The following is a 22,306-nucleotide window of genomic DNA, read 5'->3' as shown; positions in this document are numbered from 1 at the left end:
TCCTGCAAGGTTGGAGGTTAGGGCATTCAGCACATGACAGGACTAGGCCCTTAATGGGGAATAGGGTATTTCCTCAAAAGAAAAAAGTATACCTGAGCACATAAGAGATTTAAAATGTTCCTATCTAGCATCCTAAGGCTATTTTGCATGAACTTCTTGTATCTGGGAAGAGTGCTGTTCACCAAGTTTGCATCAAAAGACAATTCATCCATGTATGTGTTGCTCCGAAGCTCCAAAACACCAAGGCACATGAAAATAATGTAAAATGCAACAATTTACTCTAATGCAAAATAAAATATTAATTGACAATAGTAAAGAGACAATATACTCCACTCTCGTTGGACAGCTCTCTGCTAACTCTAAAGCTGCTGCCTATTTTTTCCATTTAGTCAGATGAAAGGACACATTCACTCATCATGGTAAAGAGTTGATGCACTGTGATATAATTTCACAGCACATTTAAATGCACCATCAGCATAAAACCCCACTCAAAATACTTGGCAAACAATGATAACACCACAGACATTGACCATGAGAGGGGTTGAACATCCTCAGTTGCTACTGACATCACTGGGAACTGAGGACACTCAGTACCTCTCAGAAACAATTAAGCATCTGGCCCATAGTAAGGGCTGAAAGGAATATGTCTGGGTTAAAAGAAAGGTGGGAAACTGGTTTAGACCATTATAAAATGCTCTTGAACACAGTGGATTTGTCTTGAACTCAAACTTGAACTGGGTACAATTCTACTAGGGAGACAGACTGTGTAAAACGGAGCACAAGAGAAAAAACAATGGAAAAACAGAGTGAGAAATGGAGCAGAGCGCGAGTACAATAATATTCGCCCCGAGAGAGCCAGAACACGGCCTGTGGACTACTCAAATTCGCCTTTAGCTCCACTTTGAGGACTTGAGTGACACAGAGGCTTTGTGCAGGCTCGTCTACATGGTCCCTCTGCCCATGGAGAGAACGTTAAAAATGGAGAGGAGAAAAATGCCATTAAAATGAAAAAGATAAATACAGTACAGTCTATAGAAATCTATTTGGGAAACCTGCTTGTACCATCCACTAGCTTTGGGGAATTCTTCTAATTCTACTACAAAACACAGATTTTCCTTCAGACAGAAAACTTTTTTGGATGATTCAATTAAAAATCAAACATGGGAGGGTAATTCCTTATTTTAAATAATGGGGGGCGGGGGGGGCGTGAAGTCAAATTAGTATTGCGAGCCTTCAAAATTGTTCCAGAGATTGACAAAACCTAGACCTCAAAAGGGGATCCCCAATACAACACAGTTTTTACCTGAGTCTGTAAAAGTAAACTCAAGTTCAGACCAAAGAGATCACTGGTGAACTTACATTAAATACAGATATATTTAACATACAGTTAAACTTAAATGTTCCTGCTAGCTTTCAGACAAGACCAACAATCTTATCTCGGACTATCCTCTTGTTTAACCACATCATATTGGCTATATTTTCAGGAAATGAAAATATATGTTTAGGAAATGAATACGCATGCTTTATAAAACACTGGTGAGCCCAATTGTATTCTTACTTATCTTACTGTAACTTAGGAGTTAATATATTTAAGTCACAGGAGATACATCAGTTTACAAGAAGTGTAAGTGGGTACAAGATCAGGTACCCCTACCAGAAAACAATTTCCACATAGCAGGCAATGACATGTTCAAACAATGAGATATTCAAAGAATCAACATCTACTATATTAACCGAAACCAAGAACAATAGAGCAAGAAAAAAAAGTTTCAGTGCTAAACATATTTTAGTCATTCCTGTTTCAGAAATAGACATTTCTATTTTATTCTTTTTGATAAATGATTACATTTAGAAAGGAAGCTTTTCCCCCATTGTATCTAACTCAGTTGCATTCATTAAATTTCATTATATCTACATCATTTAATTTAGGTCAACATGTCAAAGCAACCTAGAATCATGTTTGCTTTAAGTCAGTCGACATTACCCTCAAAGATGAGAAAGGCAAACAAGCCAATTTCAGACTCAGTGATAGAAAAGCTTTTTACTACTTATATATAATATGGAATTCAGAGTTTGGAGGGAATTATGTGTATTCCATACATAGAGCAAAGAAATGGTTCTAAGCCGATACATCTTGCTACATTTTGGTGTTATTTTTATATACACCCACACATATCACTAAAATATGGAGATATAACAATATTATGTAGAGAATGTAATAAAGTTGGTTTTGGTATTTTAAATGATAATAGTATAAGTCATTTCCTTAAACGAGATTTTTACCCCCTTTTGTTATTAGCCTGCATGAATGAATAGTGCTGTTTGAGATACTGAAAGAATCCTAAAGGAGTTTGGCACCCCACTCCAATTGAATTAGCCTATTCTGAAAATCCCAAAGATGCTGGAATGCTGCCAGTACGGGGGGGGGGGGGGGGGGAGTGAGAGAGAGAGAGAGAGAAATGAGTATATGTTTACTAATTTTATGTACTTGCCTAAGCTTTTAAAACAAACTCATATCACAGTATCTAAGGGCTTTAGCATTTCGTTCCAAAACAGCATACCAGTTAAAGCCTGATTTTGGCTGGTGTTGCATATATGTGAATGAGCACTGGAAACCCCCTACCCCCATGCAGGTCCTGGGGAGTGCAAGTTGGGCTACTTAGCATTGCCTACAGCACTACAAGTGAATGGTCTTACTTTGTATTGTAAAGCACCATGTACGATATGTAAACGTTTAATAATAATTAGCATGGAGCCCTTTCAAGCATCCATCACTTAGAAAAGATCAAAAATACCAGTTAACAGACCCCCTAAAAAAAGTATTTAGACTACTGTTAAGTTTGTAAATACATATCAATAAGATAAGGAGAAAAAAAATGAATGGAACATGTTAGACTTAGAAGGTTTAAAGGGAAAGGAAACACTCTGTTCCCCCTACAGAGGAAAGAGAGAAAGCTAGCTCTGGTAGGATTCACGAATATTAATTGTCATTTTGCCCCAGTGCATTTCTGTATAGTGTTGTACATGGCATTGACTGGTGTTTCTGTTCTGTTTTGGAAGTGATATTAAATGTTTCATGCAAGTGAATTTATGAAAGGTGGGAAGATTCTGAAAGGTATGGCCTGGGAAAAGTGGGTCATACTGAGCAGACAGGTAATGAGACTCAGATTGTGTAGTGAGCCCAAAGTCTACGACAGAAAACAGGGACTCTGGGGATCTTGCTTTGCTCTAGGTTTTCTATTCAGAGATTTCGGAGCCTTTGTGGAGCTGAACCTAGCAACAGATCAAATGGAACATGGCTGTTTTGTGGATCAGGGTCCAGCAGCAGCTGATCTAATGGAGACTTCACTGAACAGGACCTGACACCAGCAGACATGGCAGTGCTGGCTTTGGGGAACCTGACCTCGCAGCCATAGGACCTGGTGGTTCAGACTTCTGTGGGCTATACTGGGCAGGCTGAAGACAGATGTCAGTGGTGTTTTACTCAAACAATGGCCTCAGCGATAAAGGTATAAAGAAACAGACAGCAGATCGCTTCACATGATTCAGGCTTCAGGTAGTGCTCTATTTTGCCTAAGTACAAGAGACCACAATGCGTGAAATCCTGCCTACATTGAAATTAGTGACAAAATGCCTGTTGATTTCGACAGCATCAATATTTTACTCTGTGTATGTTTAGTTATCACCTTTGCTTGTTTCTGAGTTTATACCACAAACATAACACCTTTGCACATAAATTGCCTTTAAAATAAATCAATCATTACATTTTAAAAATAGTCTAAAGGCTAACGTAGCATCTGCTCTAAGTTACAGAGTGCATTCTATATACACATAGAGCAATAGATTACCATACATTTCACATATTGAAAGCATAGCACTAATACTATCTCAAATTATGTCTTACTGATTTCAGTACATAATGGATATGAAGAGGACATTAGAACATTCTCAAAAGTGAAAAGTCCATTCACAGATAATCTCTAGAATAACCTATGCACCCAAAAGTGTTCAAGTCAACATTGTACCTTCCAAATATCATAAATTCACAATACAAATTCCATTCATGTAAGCATGGTATTTGTAATGATTCTGAAGTCAAGGGGCATTATCCGAGTATGGACCAAGTAAACACTGAATAAGGACGTCAGGATTTGACCTAGGGGTATTTGTACTACCCAAGCTCAACGTCTTGATTAGTATTTTGAATACTAGAGGGTTATGTGTTCTTGTTGACACTGTCATCTGAAAACTGATCTTTTTTCTACAAATGATAAATGTGCACAGCTTTGTTTTCACACATTGCAAGAGAACAAAAGGAGAAAGAAGGATGTAGCATGGGTGTATTGAGCAAATCACCATATTTAGAAGCGGCAACTATCTTCAGAATTAAAAGTTAGACCTAAAACTAAAAATCCCCAGCAACCTGTGAACTCACCACATTAAAAGAATTTGCATTGCTCATTAAAAACCCACTACTCAGAATATACATTTGAAGCATGAATATTCCAAAGAATCATTAAAGTGGAATTCAGGCACAGGATAAACACAGTGTGAGAGAAACCTAACATTCTGTCACAAGAAACAGAACCAAAAGGGCAGAGAGGTCACTAAATACCATAACCATCTGCACTGGGCTGCACACAGTACAATGGAAAGGAATTTCTGCCAGTACAAATGGCACGTGGAACAAGATCCCGATTCCACACTCCTATTTATCCAGTTAGCTAATGTAAAAGAGATGAGAGGAGAAATCACTTAAGGCTCATTAAAATGAAGGGTAAATGTCAAACACTCCAGCCTGCTTGGATAAACTGTCAGCCACTGATTTTGTTTGGAAAATGGAAGAGCGCCGCAAAGATACAAGATATTTGGCTAATACATTGCAATCCAGCAATACCATCTACATATGTATGTCATGTCTAATATTGTGTGTCATGTCTTGAATTATGAGCTCCCACCTAAGTATTACTATAACTACACATACAAACTGAGCAACAGACAAATTAACTTGCTATTTGTGTAAATAATTACTCAGCTTGCATGGACAATTACGTTAACTTGTGCCGAGCAAATTCAAAACAACTTTTCATATTTAAGATAAAGTAACAAAGTTTGCAAAGTTTTTGGAACTTTGTTTTAAGAAGAAATGTGTGGAATATTTTAAGCAAATTGTTTAAACTTGACGGTTTCATTGAGCAGATTTGTAAATTGCATTTTTTTTAATTATAAAGAATTAAAATAAAAGCAATAATTAAGCATTTTTGCAATTATTGGAACAGTATGAGTAATATTACAGAGCTTTCAGACAGCATGGTAGGTTTCTGGAAAAAATGCTTATGCAACTAATGCAGAATACGTTAATGTTGAAATATTATGTTCTCTAAAACATGCCAAGAAGTGTTGCACATACACTTGTCCTTCAATCTCTGCTTCCTCATTCACCATTTCTGGGCACTAGAGAAGTCTCTGATTTAAATAATATAACTCCAAATAATAAAAACAAATTCACACTTCTTCCCAGATTACTCAGAGACACTTTCCTGTGCCTCCAGTACACGAACAGAATACCGTGCTGAGAGTTTTAAATGGCCCTTAACATTTTATTTTCAATGACAGATAAAAGAGAGTGTATGAAAAGGAAACGGACATATTTTAATTTTAATTTTTTTTTTTTTAAAACAGTGGTTGGAGGAACAGCAGCCTCTGTTCCTGAGTAAAGATAAAGCAGATCACCTATGAAGAAAACAATAAATGTGAGATGAGTAAAGAATTGAGAACAGTGGTAAGGTCCCCAGCAGATGTAAACTTCATTGTCTTCAGTGGAGCTATGACAATCTACACCAGCTGATAATCTGTTCCAAGGGCTCATAGCTTATTCATAAGGCCCAGGTTCAGTAAAACATTTAGGCACCCAATGTCATAAGCCATGCTACAAGAGCACAGGAGGGAGTGGGAAGACAGGAACCCGTGCAAAAGCAAGAAAGGCTACATACTACTTTAACCTATCTTTACTTTACCACATCTCCAGATATGTTGGGCCAGCCAGAGCTCTACCTAATCCCTCACATCAGTTACAGCAGCTTTAGAGCTGCTCTAACTACACCAGGGGTCGGCAGCCTCTGGCACACGGCGCGCCAGGGTGCTTACCCTGGCAGCCGGGCCAGTTTGTTTACCTGCTGCATCCGCAGATTCGGCTGATCACAGCTCCCACTGGCCACGGTTCGCCATCCCAGGCCAATGGGGGCTACGGGAGGCAGCACGGGCTGAGGGATGTGCTGGCCGCGGCTTCCCACAGTCCCCATTGGCCTGGAGCAGCGAACCGCAGCCAATGGGAGCCGCAATTGCCCAAACCTACTGACACGGCAGGTAAACAAACTGGCCTGGCCCACCAGGGTGCTTATCCTGGTGAGCCGCGTGCCAGAGGTTGCCGACACCTGAAGTCAAAAAGAGCCAGTAGATTCTGCCCACGCCCTCTTTCCCTGGCACATTCCTTATGCCATGGCAGAAAGCCATGTTATTGCACAGCGGCCAGGACTCCCAGATTTACAGCTCCTTGTCACTATCAGTGTCATAAAGGGATCACAACAAATGGGGATTTTGTCCCAATATGTCACATTTTAGGCAGTCATGGTATGGAAGGAAGATCAAGTGGAACATGACTGCAATAGTTAAAGATGCTGCTACATTGTGAACAAGCTGCCCATGCTCCATCGTGATTCCTAATAAGAATGATTTACAATAAAGGAGCCTCATCATCATGGGATAAATAAGGGCATAGCCTGCGCAAGTTACTGCAGTAAACAAGAACAGAAGCCAGGATTAACACTGCACATTAAATAAATTAAGGTAACTTTGTTGACAGATAAGCATGTTTACTCCAGCTGAAGAGGCTGAGATAAAAGAAACAAAACAGTTCCCATAATTTCTTGCCTAATACACATCACGTTTTCCTTTTCTTTTCTAGACTAATATTCACCCATCGTGCAGAAGACCAATGAAGATATTCCACAATGCTTGGTGCCTGCATTGTGGTTGAAGGGGAAATGCAGCAATGCCTACACACACCTTGAGAACTGTAGAAAGAATCTCCAGCCCTGTATAGAAGACCATGGTGGGAGCTGGCCAGAGAAGGTTCCATGGAATCTGTGTCTATACAGATCCAGTGGCTTCCAACACTGTCCAACAGGTGCAGAGAGGCTGTGATAACCATTCCAGCTAATAGTTTTATAGCCATGCACCTGGGCCTTGAGTTCAGGTGATCAGGGTGGATTACACCTATTCTTCCTCCCTACTCCCATGCTGGACCCATACAGAGCCCAGCTACTCAGGTTTTGTGTGAGTAGAGTGGATTTCACCCTTAAGGGAATAGCTTTGAATCCCGGCTTGGGTTTCTAATAAAAAAGAATAAAAATATGTAATTTGGCTTTCCCAGGCAAAGTTAGTGAAGACAATCCCCCTATCCCCACCCCGCCCCTCCACCTACAAAACCACTGTAAAAGATGGTAACTTCATTAATATTCCCAAAGACAGGTACACATTCAAAACACCTAGCACATCTTTAGAACCATTATTCCTGCTGATGGTGAATGGAGCTCAAAAACTGAATGTCCCTAAGAGTCCCCACTAACAAGTCTAACTGAAAACTCAATTTGAACAGGCATATGCAACCTTCATATCTGGTAAGAGACAAAAATCTTGGAGGATCCCTTTGCATTTTGTCTTAAAAACCAAACTATAAATTCTGATGTATCCCAGCAAGATTATATTCCACCAGCCAACAGAACAAGGCTCTCAGAAATTACATACAAAAGTTCCTGACTGCTGTTCAAGTATAACCTTTTAAAGGGATATTGTTTAACTTTAATAAAGGATTTTTATTTTATTGCTTACTTAGGTCACTAATACACTTTATGTTACTAAAGCTGAAAGAATTTTTTAAATCTAAATTTGCTTGCTATCATTTATGCATCAGGTTTACTGTTTTCTATTTTATTCACCTTCTTCAGTTAAACTAAACTCCTCCGTTTCATTTTTGCTGCTTCTTCAGTTTCAGATTCTGGTTCTCATGTATTAACACAGTAATGTTTTGTTTGGATAGAGAGCATTTCTAAAATACTGAGCCATGCAACTGATAAGAAAGCCAGCTCCTGGCTCCCCAGCCAGGCTTCCCAGACCTGAGAGTCTGGGGTCCTGGCTCCCAACCAGACTCCAGGTGCAGATCTTTCCGCTGGAGGTAAGCAGCCCCGGGCCGCTGCCCCCCTGCTCCTGACTGGGAACAGGAAAGTGAGAGGCCCTGGGGGACAGCTGGGTTCCCAGTGGGGAGCTGCATAAAGCTGAGAGCCCTGGCTCTCAGTCTCCCACACTGCCCCTCTTCAGTCAGTGGAAAAGCTCCTGGTGAGATCGCGCACCACCAATAGAAGGAGGACATCAGCCATCACAGTAATTAATGTGGTGGCTGTAAATCGACCTAACACAGGTTGACTTAAGGTTGTAGTATAGACATAGCCTTAGTTTGCTTACAGTATCCGATTTTAAATTGACTCCCTTTAAAATTATATTTAAAAATGTAAAAGCTAAGACCTTACTGTTGAGCAATCTTCTACTTGAAGAAGTAACCACATTTCTTTAGCACATGTGTAAGCATGCTTTGGGCTACCTATAAAGTTCTTCAGGTCTAAAAGTTTACAGGTTCAACATACGAAAACTGTACGCATGGAGATTTGGCATTTCAAAATGGTCCAAATTCTAGTCCCCGGCTCTCGGCAGTGCAGAGCTGGCTGCAGCAAAACAGTCTGCCCAGGCTATGGAGACTCCTTTAGTTCTTGAAAGTATGGTTTTATAAGTGGAACGGTCTTTGGACGACAGCATAGCACTTATGCAACCCACCTCACTATGACTCAGTGTCAGAGGTTATGAATCATTTCCCCTAGACCATGGAGTATGACTAGGGAAAGCACTGCAAATTCAGAAAGCAATGAGGTAGGGAAAAAGGTGAATTGTATTTGGCTTTTAGATAGCTAGGAAGACTGAACTAGCTCTTCTCTTAGTAGTCAGCTCCATTTCCAGGATTGTCCATCAGGAATGGTGTGCAGGGCCCATTAAACCAAAGAAACTGCCCATCAGCCCGTGGGGACATAGTTACTTCAGTTATTTCCTATTCTAAGTATAGGAGGAAATTGCAGTGACTTAGCATTTTTCTTCGATTGCCACGCACTGGTGGCTAACATTTTAGTGGCAATTGCTGTTGATTTTCCTTGTTCTGTCAAACTCTTTACCCTACTTGAGCCAGATATCTTCTCCCAGAACATGGAAAGGGAAATATTTACCTGTATGAATTTGATCAATCACATAAATTATCCTCTGGCTATTCATCCAAAAGGGAGCCATTTATCCCCTTTAATGGATTATTTAAAAATATATAAATGAATAAATAAATCAAAGAGGGTTCTTAATGTTGAAAATGCTGCTAACATATCTTGTCTCATTCTAAAAGGTAGATTGACAGTTCTCTATGCACTTCAGCAATTCTAATTATGTTCTTTCCTGCTTAGATAGCATGGACCTCATTCTCTATTGTCCTGCACTTTACACCAGTGCAAACAGAATGTAAATGCTACCAGGTCATTACAAAGCATTTTACATTCCCTTTGCTCTAGTATAATAATTATGTAAGATGCAGGGAAATGAAGAATCAGGCCTTATAATTATGATTTTCAGGAATGTATTAACATCAGGGAAAGAGTCTCTGTGTAAGTGTTGTGTCTTTGGCCTTTTCACCCAAGGGATTTCCTGTGGAAATAACCACGAACTTACAAGCATTTCAATTTAAAAAAAAAAAAAAAACACGAAGAAAATCTTAAAAATATCCTGTGAAGTACCTAAAATCACATGAGAATAAGAACTGCTTACTCAGAATTGTTTTTAAATCCATACTAGGGGTATGGCTACACTTGCTGCTGTACAGCACTGCCACGGGAGCGCTCCCGCAGCAGCGCTTTGAAGTGCGAGTGTGGTCGCGGCACCAGCGCTGGGAGAGAGCTCTCGCAGCACTGCATGTACTTCACCTCCCCATGGGGATTAGCTTACAGTGCTGGGGCACTGTTTACACTGGTCCTTTTCAGCACTGTAACCTGTTGCGCTCAGGGGGGTGTTTTTTCACCCCCTGAGCGAGAAAGTTGCAGCGCTGTAAAGCGCCAGTGTAGGATACTAAGAGGTTTCCATACTTCACCTTTGGGCCCTTGTGTAGTAAATGAAAATCATTCGAGGTTCAAGTTACAATATATTGCTTGACCCTCAAAAACACAAATTAAAAGTTTAACTTAAAAACTTCCTGATGTATTTATTGTACATTGGTGCTAAAAAACATGCAGGCTAACACCTTTAAAGTGGCCTTCATTAGAGATATCTTTATGCTCTATGGAGCAAGTTATACGTGGATGTTTTATACACTTCAAAAGGTATTTTTATCTTGCAATTTGTCCATTCCTTTACCCTGATCCCGCAAAGACTTGTCTACACTTGCCAAGGGTTCGATGCACGAGAAATCCACCAAATTGACCACAGACCACTCTTCCGTTGACTCCTGTACTCCACCTGAACAAGAAGTGCAAGAGGAGTCAACAGAAAAGCGTCTCCAGTCGACCTCGTGTAGTGTGGACCTCATGGTAAATAGATCTAAGTACATCGATTTCAGCTACCTTATTCATGTAGCTGAAATTGCGTAACTTAGATCGATCTCTCCCCATAGGGTAGACAAGGCCTTAGGCATATTTTTTTAATTTTACAGACTCTGAATAACCCACATGAACTCACAATGAGTTGAATAAACATGTGCTTAAATCTTTACAAGATTGGGGGCCTTGTTTTCTGGACTGTAAGATCAAACATACACATAAAAATGGTTGCAAAACTGTCTTCTCCACCTAAATCATGGATACTGGCCCACAAACTTGCCACGTATGACTCATTTGGAAGGAGAATCCCCCCAGGCAGTTTTTAGAGTATCTCATTTTTTGTGAAAATATGCAGTGTGATTTTGTAAAGTGCATTGAAACTGTTAAAATCTCATTCATTAAAACTGTTCAGTACCAAAACAGTCCTAGGTCTATAAACCATACCACAAAGTCATCTGAACTGTTTGGAGAGCTATATATGGTTTATACAAGTGCATAAATCACATACATTTTAGATTAGACACAGATCTATGCAATTAAAATATCTGTATGTCATATAACGATACACATATTATAAAAGATGGATGAAATCTCCATATAGAAGAGGTCACTATGGAGCACTATGCTGGTACACAGAACTATACAATGGAGATCTCTAAATTGCTCAGTGTAGTGGGTATTTCTATACGGTACATACTAACTAATACATTGCACTCCTACTGTAGAGACCTCATTGCCCCACTGTAACATGCCAACCTCTCCATATGGAGAACTGTACACTATAGATCTCTCTGTACCCTTGAACATCTCCATACCAAAGGTACACTATAGACCGCTCACTACCCTAGAGCCTCCATACCTAACTGCAAACTGTACACCTCTCTCTATACTCTAGAATTCTGTATACCCTACTGTACACTACACACGGCTCTAGGGCAGTGGTTTTCAAATTGCAGGCTGCGACCCAATACTGCCCAGCTAAGACAGGCTATTCCCTATCAGTTCTGATACTGCACTGAGCCTCGGAAGCGGCCAGCAGCAGGTCCAGCTCCTAGGCAGGGGGGTGAGAGAAGGTGGGAGGAATGGGGGGCATGGGGCAGGGAACATAGGGCCCCGAGCATCAGTTTTGTATTCCCATTGGCCAGCGCTGGGGTTGGGGAAGTGGTGCCTGTGGGCAAGAGCTGCACAGAGCCGCTTGCACGCCTCCGCCTAGGAGCTGGACCTGCTGCTGGCCATTTCTGGGGCACAGCGCAGTCCACGATGCCAGGACAGGCAAGAAGCTTGCCTTAGTACCCCCACTGCGCCGCTGACCAGGAGCCACCCAAAGTAACACCAAGCCCCAATCTCCTGCCCAAGCCATGAGCCCCCCAAACCCAGAGCCCCTTCTGCACCCCAAACTCCTCATCCCTGGCCCCACCCCAGAGCCTGAACCCCCAGCTCATAGTCTCTCCTGCACCTCAACCCTCTGCTCCAGCCCTGAGCCCCTCAAACCTGGAGCCCCTTCTGCACCCAAACCCCTCATCCCTAGTCCCACCCCAGAGCCTGCACCCCCAGCCCTGAGCCCCTCCTGCACCCCAATCCTCTGCTCCAACCCTGAGCCCCCCAAACCCAGAGCCCCTTCTGCACCCCAGCTGCACCCCAGAGCCTGCACCCCAAGCCCAGAGCCCTGACCCCCTCCCACACCGCAACCCTCTGCCCCAGCCCAGAGCTCCCTCCCACACCCTGAATCTCTCATTCCCGGCCCCACCCTGCAGCCCTCACCCCCACATCCCCACCCTCTGTCCCAACCCGAGCCCCTCCCACCCCCAAACTCCTCATCCCCAGCTCCCTTGGGTTGGTGGCATCAACAATTTTCTTCAAGTGCGTGCCCAGGAAAAAAGTTTGAAAACCACGGAGCCAGGACACAGAGATCTAGCCCGTTCCGCACCCCGCGGAGCGCTCTCTCCCAGCTCCAGGGCGCTCAGCCGGCGGAGTCGCCGGGCAGCTCGGTCTCCCCCCCGCGCAGCTCAGCGCAGTCCCCGGCACGTTCCCGACCCCGCGGAGAAGACGCCCGGACTCACACGCAGCTGGTGGTGGTGGACTGCGGCTGCCAAGGCGGCGCTCTGGCGCAGCTCCGCCGCCAAGCCGGGTCTCAGCCGGCTCCGGGTGAAGCGGCGGCTTCGCTCCCCTGCCATGTGCCTGGCGAGCCCCGCACCGAGTGCCCGCAGCGCCGGCTCCCTGCAGCCCGTCGGGCGCAGCCCCGGCCAAGGCGCCTTCAGGAAGCGGAACTCGGGGCTTTTTTTCCTCCCTCCCTCGAAGGCGTGTTCCCCCCGCACGCGCCTGCTGGGCTCGCGGAGCAGCGGCGGCCGCCGAGCGGGGCCCGAAGCTGGGCTTGCCTGGCCGGACACCTGTGGCCGGCGAGCCTGAGCCAGAAAAAGTTGGGTTCAGCTTTCCACAGGCGCGGGACAAACATGCTCCCCTGCGCTCCCAGTCAGCCAGGGCGGGAGGGGGGCAGCAGGGCTGGGGAGGGTCCGGCCCTTGGTCTGACCACAGCCTCACGCCCTGGGGACCAGCTCAGATGTTTTGCACTAGGCCCCAGCACCGGGTTCCAGCTCAGCTGCTTTGCTAGAGTCCTATGGGTGAACTAGGGACATGGGACTTGTAGTGCTTCATATGTTGTACTAGCACAGTGGTTGCAAACTTTTTTTTCATTTGCAGACCCTAAATATGTCAAATGGAGGCCTGCACCCCTTTGGAAATTCACCTGTGGTCCATGGACCCCCTACCATATAAGTCTTAGACTGAAAATTGACAACCAAAATCAACTGTACATGGTGCCACAAGCTCAGCATGGCATTTGACAGGGCACTAAACTCTGGGCTTTCGTGATAATGCCAATACTTCTGGATTTTGACCTGTAGATGGGGGGTAGTCACCTACTCTTGATCAGAAAACTGGAATGCTTTTTCTGGGATCTGAAACTTTATTCCCATAGTTACTTTTTGGGTTCTGGGTGCCATGGAAATGGAACTCTGCAAGGGATCCAGGTGAAGGTGGTTGGGGTACAGCACCCACCGGCCCCAACGAAAGTTGGCACCTGTGGTCCCTGCTTCATGATATTAGTGCTATTCATAGACTTATTAGACTTTAAGGTAAGAAGGGACCATCATGAGCATCTAGTCTATATTCCTGCATATTGCAGGCCACAGAACCTCACCGACCCACTCCTGTAATAGACCCCTAACCTCTGGCTGTGTTACTAAAGACCTCAAATCTTGGTTTAAAGACTTCAAGTTACAGAGAATCCACCATTTACTCTACTTTAAACGTGCAAGTGACCTGTGACGCATGCTGCAGAGGAAAGCAAAAAGCTCCTGGAGTATCTGTCAATCTGACCCAGGGGCAAATTCCTTCCCAATCCCAAATATGGTGATCAGTTAAACCCTGAGCATGTGGGCAAGACCCACCAGACAGACACCAGAGAAAGAATTCTCAGTTGTAACTCAGAGTCCTCCCCATCTAGTGTCCCATCACTGACCATTGGAGATATTTGTTGCTAGCAGTCTCAGATTGGCTACATGCTATTCAGCCGCTGGTTATGGAGTACTGGCCTATAATCCAAACTATTTCTATCTGAATAACTATACATGTATAAGTCAGTGGTCAAATGAATAAGTTTAGAGCATATATTTTTTCAACCAGCAATTGTCTAAATAAAACTATTAGCAGACTTTGGGGAATCGTTAGCCAGCTGTTCCAGGTATACTACCAAACTTTTTTTTTCCAAGATGTCAGAAACTAAGGAAATAGTCACCAATACACAAGGGAATAATGAACAAAATGAAAGAGAGTAGCTGGGATTAAAATAAATATTTAAGATTTTGAATCACACTCATCAAAATGTTGTCTGCCATTAAAAGGTAACAAGTATCAGAGGGGAAGCTGCATTAGTCTGTATCCACAAAAACAACGAGGAGTCCAGTGGCATCTTAAAGACTAACAGATTTATTGGGGCATATGCTTTCGTGGGTAAACCCCCCTCCCCTACTTCTTCAGATGCATGGAGTGAAAATGTTAGCCAGTAACTTCAAAAACAGATGTCAAAGAGAAACTGCAGAGCTACAATTCATTTGCAAATTTAACACTATTAATTTGGGTTTAAATAGGGATTGGGAGTGGCCACAGTATGCCAACATTTTTATGGCTGACTTAGAACAATGCTTCCTCAACTCTCGTCCCCTAGCACTCCTCTACTTGCGCTACATTGATGACATGTTCATCATATGGACCCATGGGAAGGAGGCTCTTGAAGAATTCCACCTTGATTTCAACAATTTCCACCCCACAATAAACCTCATCCTGGATCAGTCTACCCAAGAGATCCACTTTCTGGACACTACAGTGCAAATAAGTGATGGTCACATAAACACCACCCTATACAGGAAACCTACTGACCGCTATACTTACCTACATGCCTCCAGCTTCCGTCCAGGACACATTACATGATCCATTGCCTACAGCCAAGTCATAAGATACAATCACATTTGCTCCAATCCCTCAGACAGAGACTAACACTTACAAGATCTTTATCAAGCATTCTTAAAACTACAATACCTACCTGGGGAAGTGTGGAAACAGATTAACAGAGCGAAATGGGTACCCAGAAGTCACCTACTACAGGGCAGGCCCAACAAAGAAAATAACTCAACACCACTGGCCATTATGTACAGCCCCCAGTTAAAATCTCGCCAGCACCTCATCAACAACCTATCCTGGAAAACAATTCCTCGCTCTCACAGGCCTTGGGAGGCAGGGCAGTCCTCGCATATAGACAGCCCCCCAATCTGAAGCAAATACTCACCAGCAATTACACATCACACTACAGAACCACTAACCCGGGAACCAATCCCTGTAACAAACCCTGTTGCCTGCTCCATCCCCATATCTACTTTAGTGTCACCATCAGAGGACCCAACCACATCAGCCACACCGTCAGGTGCTCATTCACCTCCACATATAATGTGATATGTGCCAGCAATGCCCTTCTGCCATGAACACTGGGCAAACTGGACAGTCTCTACGTAAAAGAATAAATAGACACAAATCAGACATCAGGAATGGTAACATACAAAAGCCAGTAGAAGAACACTTCAATCTCCCTGGACATTCAATAACAGATTTGAAAGTAGCCATACTTCAACAAAAAAACTTCAAAACAGACTTCAAAGAGAAACTGCAGAGCTACAAGTCATTTACAAATTTAACACCATTAAGTTGGGCTTGAATAGGGATTGAGAGTGGCTGGCTCACTACAAAAGCAATTTTCCCTCTCTTGGTATTTACACCTCAACAGTTATTGTAAGAGGACCACATCCACCCTGACTGAATTGGCCTTGTTAACACTGGTTCTCCACTTGTAAGGTAACTCCCTTCTCTTCATGTGTCAGTATATTTATGCCTGCATCTGTAATTTTCACTCCATGCATCTGAAGAAGTGGAGGTTTTTACCCATGAAAGCTTATGCCCAAATAAATCTGTTAGTCTTTAAGGTGCCACCAGACTCCTCGTTGTTTTTATTAAAAAGTAAGTTTCCAACTATAATTATAATTTTGTATGGACTTCCTTAAAGACATGAGTTGGGACTCTCTCCCTTTCCCGAGTGCCGATGAGGTTGAAAAGATGCTTAAATTCTTCATTTAGCTAATATGTAGCAGCAGAAAAGTCTGGTTTGAGAAGCACTGCCAAGGTAACAGTTTTATATTGTTGTGGTTACCCAGTGATCCTAAATAAACCATATACAATGTGATAAGTTGAATATCTTCAGTTTTTTATGTGCAGTGGAGTTTATTTTGCATTATATAAATGTAAATGAATTAGATGATAAAAGCAGCTTGATAAGTATATTTCCTTTGTGTTTGTCTCCGTGACTACATTTGAGGGTATATTCTGTAACTTGGGCATTGTGTTTCTGAAATATTAATATAATTTACAAAGGTTTTTTTAAAAAAACACAAATTAAGTATTTAGGGCTGACTCAAAGACCACTGAAGTCAGTGGGAATCTTTCAATTGACTTCACTAGGCAAAGAATCAGGCCATAGCTAGTGGGTGATTTATGTGAAAACGTTATTTGGACAGTCACAACAGTATCCATCATGGACACCATGAGATTTATTCTCTTTTCAGTATCAATTCATGCATAGGGCCTAATGTCCTCTCTGAGTAATTTTAATCAGAAGGCATGCATATACTTCAGAGGAAGAATAGACCATTATTCCAATTACCTACTGAAAGGAACTGTTCATTGAAAAGAAGTCAGGAAACATTACCAGACTAGTGACCCTACTGCAGACAGAATTTAAACTAAGCAGCTTCCACCTGAAAGGAGAAATTTGGGGAAAAAAGTTCTATGCATTAGCTCTTGCTAATGTTAACTCACTCTCCATGCTGAAAAAATGTATTTTATTTTAGTAGGTACTTCAGGTAAGCATGAAGATTAACATTTGTTTATGTAGAAGTGATAGGTTCAGGCTTCAAATTTGGATAGCGGGGCAGGGGGGAGGGTTAAATTTGGGGTTACAAGGATAGGGTCCATTTTAAAATGGTTGAGGAGCCCTATTCTGCAAACATTTACTACTGTGTGTAGTGCTTTCTGCTGTAAATTATGCCATTTGACATTATTCTTGGTAGTATTTTGCCCAATAAATAGTGTTTGAAAGATTTGGTTTGTATTTTCTATTTGGAGCCCACATTTGGATTTTGAACCTTTTTCTCAAAGCAAAGGAGTGTTTAGACATGGGGTTTTGGGTCAGTCCATCTCTAATTATAAGTAAAACCTTTAATGTGCAAATACATTGTTTTATGCTTCATTGTGTTTGGATCTTCTACATTATAAGATCTCACTTTGACACAGGGTTAATTAAACTCCAGCTCTGTTATGGCTGCTTATAACATGGCTTCTTCAGTCTCATGGCTTCCCAGATAGTTCCCCCTGAGGTATCTTTTCCATACAGTTCCCCCCTAGATAAGAGTATGCTGCCTGAAAATGTCAGCTAGCACTTTTGTATTGTTTCATGCCTCAAAAAGTAAAATCATGTAAATTAATTTTTTTTTTAGCTACAGCATGAAGTAGGGTTGCCAGCCCTCCATGACTGTTCTGGAGTTTCCAGGAATCAAAGATTAATCTTTAATTAAAAAATATGCCATGTGATGAAACCTCCAGGAATACGTCCAACCAAAATTAGCAACCCTAACATGAAGACAGCTTTCATCCATAGCTGTATAATAGATAAAATACAATAATACTTCTACTTTCTCAGAACTGAATCAAAGACTTCCCCCAGCGCTCATTCCCCAAAGGTAAAGAGGGAAAGATAAATATCAAGTCAATTTATTTTTGCTTCTGAAATATTAGGTTGTCAAACCTATCAAAACTACTGGTTTTCCCATCTTTACTTGAAAGATGCCCAATTCACTGCTTTTTTCTCATGTAGGGATCTGACCTCAGTCAGTGGGGATTTAGAGGTGTTAATAGCCTTAGCATTAAAATGTTTAAAAGTAATCTATTTCCCTGAAATCGCTCATAATTTAGACTATCCAAATCCAGATTCATTAGCTTTTTTCCATTACATTTTAATAGTTTCAATGCATGACACACTGTACCTCAAATACCACCCTGTAACCCCTATATTCATCATTTTTATATGGTTGTGATATTTCATACAAACCAGGCCTTGTAAGGTACCATATGCAAGGTCCTGATCTGCTGAAACTCATTGTTCTGTCAAATATGTGTATCTTTAGTGTGTATGAGATTATGAGATTTTTCCTATATGGTTGTTATTGAAATATGTTGTGAGTTTGGGAGATGCCGATTGCTAGCTCTCCAGTGACAACAAAGGTGGTGACCCACACCCAAACAAGTGTTAAGCGACTGTCAAAACCATTGACTAATTGAGGAATTGTATACAAGAGATTTACAATTCTGTAAGAGACAGTTGCGCAGACATCATACAATGAAGATTGCTTAATTCTGTGACTCAACAAGGCCCACCAGGACATGCCTGGGCCAGTATCTTCCCTGGGATATGAATTGAGAGTATTAAATAAGGGACTGTGGCATCATGAGACCACCTCTCTCCTCTTCTACCTACTCTGAAGGCAACAAGAATGCTGGGAAGACAAAGACATTGAACTGAGGAGACTGGTCCTGGGCTGAGAAGGAAATCTAGCCTGTGTATTAAGAACTGTGAGCTGCCTGTGACATCCAGGAGGGGGCGGGGGGGTTGGTCAGAAAAGCTGTTTGATTTAACTTTTGCTCAGTCTGATAAAGTTTGGAATTTAGACTGTGATTTTACTTTTATTTCTTTTGTAACCGTTTTTGTCATATATGCCTACCACTTATGATCACTTAAAATCTATCTTTCTGTCGTTAATACATTTATTTTAATGTTTTTTTCTTACCAGTGAGTTTGTCTAAACTGCTTAGGATATCTGCTCAGATTACAAAGGCTGGTGCATGTCCGTTATCCTTTGACGAAGTGGAGAACTAATTAATGAGTTTGCATTGTTCAAGAGAAGTTCTTGAGCAGTGTAAAATGGTACATTTCTGGATGCAAGTCTGGGGAGATTTGCTGGTATCTCCCTCTGTATAGTTCATTAGTGGCTTGAAGAGCATTCATGCAATTTAGCTGGGTGTGTCTCTGCATGCTGGTGGCTGAATGATAACAGCGGCTAAAGAGGTTTGCTGCATGTCACTGGTAAAGCATTGTGAGACAGAGTCCAGGCTGGAGAGTTAAGGAGGCACAGTGGGCCCACAGTTCCATGTTGTATCCCAGGGGTCCGCTTACAATGCAAACAGACTTTCGAGGGGATTAAACACTCCACGGTGGTGTTTGCAACCCAAGCTTTGTAGCAATCTGAGAGCTCATAATAACTGGAAAGTGAAACTGACTAGTGTGGTTTCATAGTCTGAGCTGAAAGTACTGCAAAAAGTAAATAAGAGAATACAAAACGAAAGTATGGCCATCTAACTGTCCAAGAGTGCCCCGTCAGCATTGTGGCATTTCTGCCTCATCTCATCCTCAGGACTCCTTTGGTCTGGTGTGGTGACTTGACCATCTGGCCAGGTCACACAATAGTCCACCCCTTCCAGGGTCTCAGGCTCCCATACCAAATGTCCCACAAAACTCAAGTCATCAATACAACATTTTCAAACATTCCAGGGCTCCTCTTCATTCTGTTTCTTTTAGAGTAGGGGGGTTCCTGTACTTTTTCCCAGCCTCCCTCAGCAGAACTAATTAAAGACCCCAAACAGAACCAAATACCATGTAAGCCTCTGCCCATCTCGGGCTTCAGCTTTTTTGTTCTAGGTAATCCTATTCCAGAACAGTAACCTACTGGGCTGCCTCCTGGGGTCTGATCCCCTTTGTCAAGGCCCACCACAGAAGCTCAATCAAATCCTGTAGATTTTCTTTCTATCTCCTGTCCCTAGCCCTTTGCCAGAGCTCTTATTGGCAGGTGATCCTGAGAGCTACTCTCTGTCGACCTCCTCCCTCCTGGGTCTCTTCACTACTGCTCTGTGGGCCTTTTTTTTTCATGAAGACAACCTAGCTTCTCCTCAGTTGGGTCTGCTGAGGAGTTATACCTAACACATTGTCCAGGCGCCACAAAGTGGGCTAACTGAGCACTCAGACTTCCTTTAACCCTTTTGCTGCCAGTGTGAGTGTATACCCACCACTACAGTAGAGTTTAATATTCTTTCAGTTTTAGGACCCAATCCTGCACACAAATTGAACAACCCAGAGTCTCATGGAGTCCCACTGAGTTCAATGGAACTCCCAGCTGGCACTTCATCCTGATATGCCTCTGTTTGCAGGGTCTGGGTTTGAATAATCTAAAATGTTATTAATAGAACTAGAAAATGAATTTGACATGATTTTTAAGTCAAGTGTCTCCATTTAATCTGGTTCATCACTTCATGATCTTCCAAAACTATATTATTCATTTCCTAGCTAGATACCATCATCCTGTCCTCTGTCATCTGATTTATTATACATTGTACCAAGGCACAATCTATAAAGATTATGTTCCCTACCGTACATTATGCTCTGCCATTCTGTAGGCACTCTTTCTTTACATCAAGATTTAGATTGTTCTTGAACATAGGCATGAGCTATTACAGTAGATCAGATCCTCATTCTCACTGTGATTGTTCTCTCTATAGCTGAGAATTGCAATTCATTTGGGTTTCCTTTCAAAACCTTGGTTTCCCTGAAAGCAGGGGTTCCCAAACTCTAGTACATGAGACATCTTTGGGGAAGGAGGCAGTACGAGGGAGAAGCTGTGTAATGGTGGATTTTATTTATTATTTTAATTATTTCATTTTCATAACAGGCAACTCGGACCAAGCTTTAAAACTCTCTGGGAATTTGTTATATAAAATACTGCAGTTAATCTACTTTGAGATGTAAAAGTGAGAATGCAGAGACATTGACATACAGAGCCCTCACCTCCAGTCACCATACAGAATGGATTCAGTTGCTCTCCCGCCACAACATGCTATAAAAATTGCACGGCCTGTCTGTGCCACAACAACTGTTTTTCTGCATATAAAAGCCAGGGCCGGCGTTAGGGGGTAGCAAGCATGGCAGTTATCTGGGACTCTATGCCACAAGGGACACTGTGAAGCTAAGTTGCTCAGACTTCAGCTTCAGACCCAGGTGGCAGGGCTTGGAGCCCTGAGGCTTCAGCCCCAGATGGTGGGGCTTCGGCTTTCTGCCCTGGGCCCCAGCAAGTCTAATGCCAGCCCTACTTGGCAGACCCCCTGAAACTGCTTGCAGCCCCCCAGTGGGCCCTGGACCCCTGGTTGAGAACCACTGTTGTATTGGACCAACTTCTGTTGGTGAGAGAGACAAGATTTTGAGCTGAGGAAGAGCTCTTCCAACAGAAGTTGGTCCAATAAAAGATATGACCTCACATACCTTGTCTCTCTAACAGCCTGGGAACAACACGACTACAACACGACATACAATTGTCTATGACACATTTCATGAACTTAAAAGTGCAGTAGCATGGGACGTATAAGGTTCACAATGTGTTTAATTATCCTCACAAAGGCCAAGTCTACACAGTGTTCTTGTACCTATTTATTTCTATTAGGGGGTGACTTTTACCAACATACTTAAATCAGTGCAACCTCTAGTGTGGACCTAGTTATATTGGTATACAGATGCCCTTTAGCAACACAGCTTATTACTGTAAATATACAGGAAAAACTTCTACTGATAAATACCTTTATATTGGTATAACCATGTCCACACTAGGGATGCAGTGCTTTAACTATACTGGTTTCAAATCAATATAGTTGTACCATCACAAAAACTGTGTACATATCATCATTACTGAATGAGCTGCAGTTTGGGCCCTATAACAGTCCCTCTCAGGAGATAGGTTTCACCACTGTCACCTCTCTGTGGGTGGAAGCACATGGTTCCACCAATCTCAGACTGGCAGACTTCTAACTGTGTTTATACAACAGGCCCAGCTATGTTTGGCACCTGTGAGCCCTCTTCCTCCAGAGGGCTGTGATGAGCAACTGATTAAATTCACTCAAAAACAACTTCTTCAAAACAAAGCATTAGTTCATCAAAGCAT

The 22,306-nt window shown here is 42.4% G+C and overlaps 1 protein-coding gene across 2 annotated transcripts in view; it reads right to left on the bottom strand.

Moving 5' to 3' along the window:
- Positions 1 to 12,930, bottom strand: part of DOCK10 (dedicator of cytokinesis 10) — a 241,168-nt gene extending 228,238 nt beyond the window's left edge. For both annotated transcript variants that reach the window (XM_075068541.1, XM_075068543.1), the window contains exon 1: positions 12,734 to 12,930. In XM_075068541.1, the coding sequence (XP_074924642.1) occupies positions 12,734 to 12,847 (114 nt within the window). In that variant the 5' untranslated portion in view covers positions 12,848 to 12,930. The remainder of the gene's footprint in view (positions 1 to 12,733) is intronic.
- Between the last annotated feature and the right edge of the window lie 9,376 nt (positions 12,931 to 22,306).

The sequence above is a fragment of the Chelonoidis abingdonii genome, chromosome 8 (genome assembly GCF_003597395.2).
Source record: "Chelonoidis abingdonii isolate Lonesome George chromosome 8, CheloAbing_2.0, whole genome shotgun sequence".
Classification (NCBI taxonomy): Eukaryota; Metazoa; Chordata; order Testudines; family Testudinidae; genus Chelonoidis; species Chelonoidis abingdonii.
The sequence above is the reverse complement of the archived record's forward strand: the minus strand, read 5'-3'. Positions and strand labels throughout refer to the sequence as shown.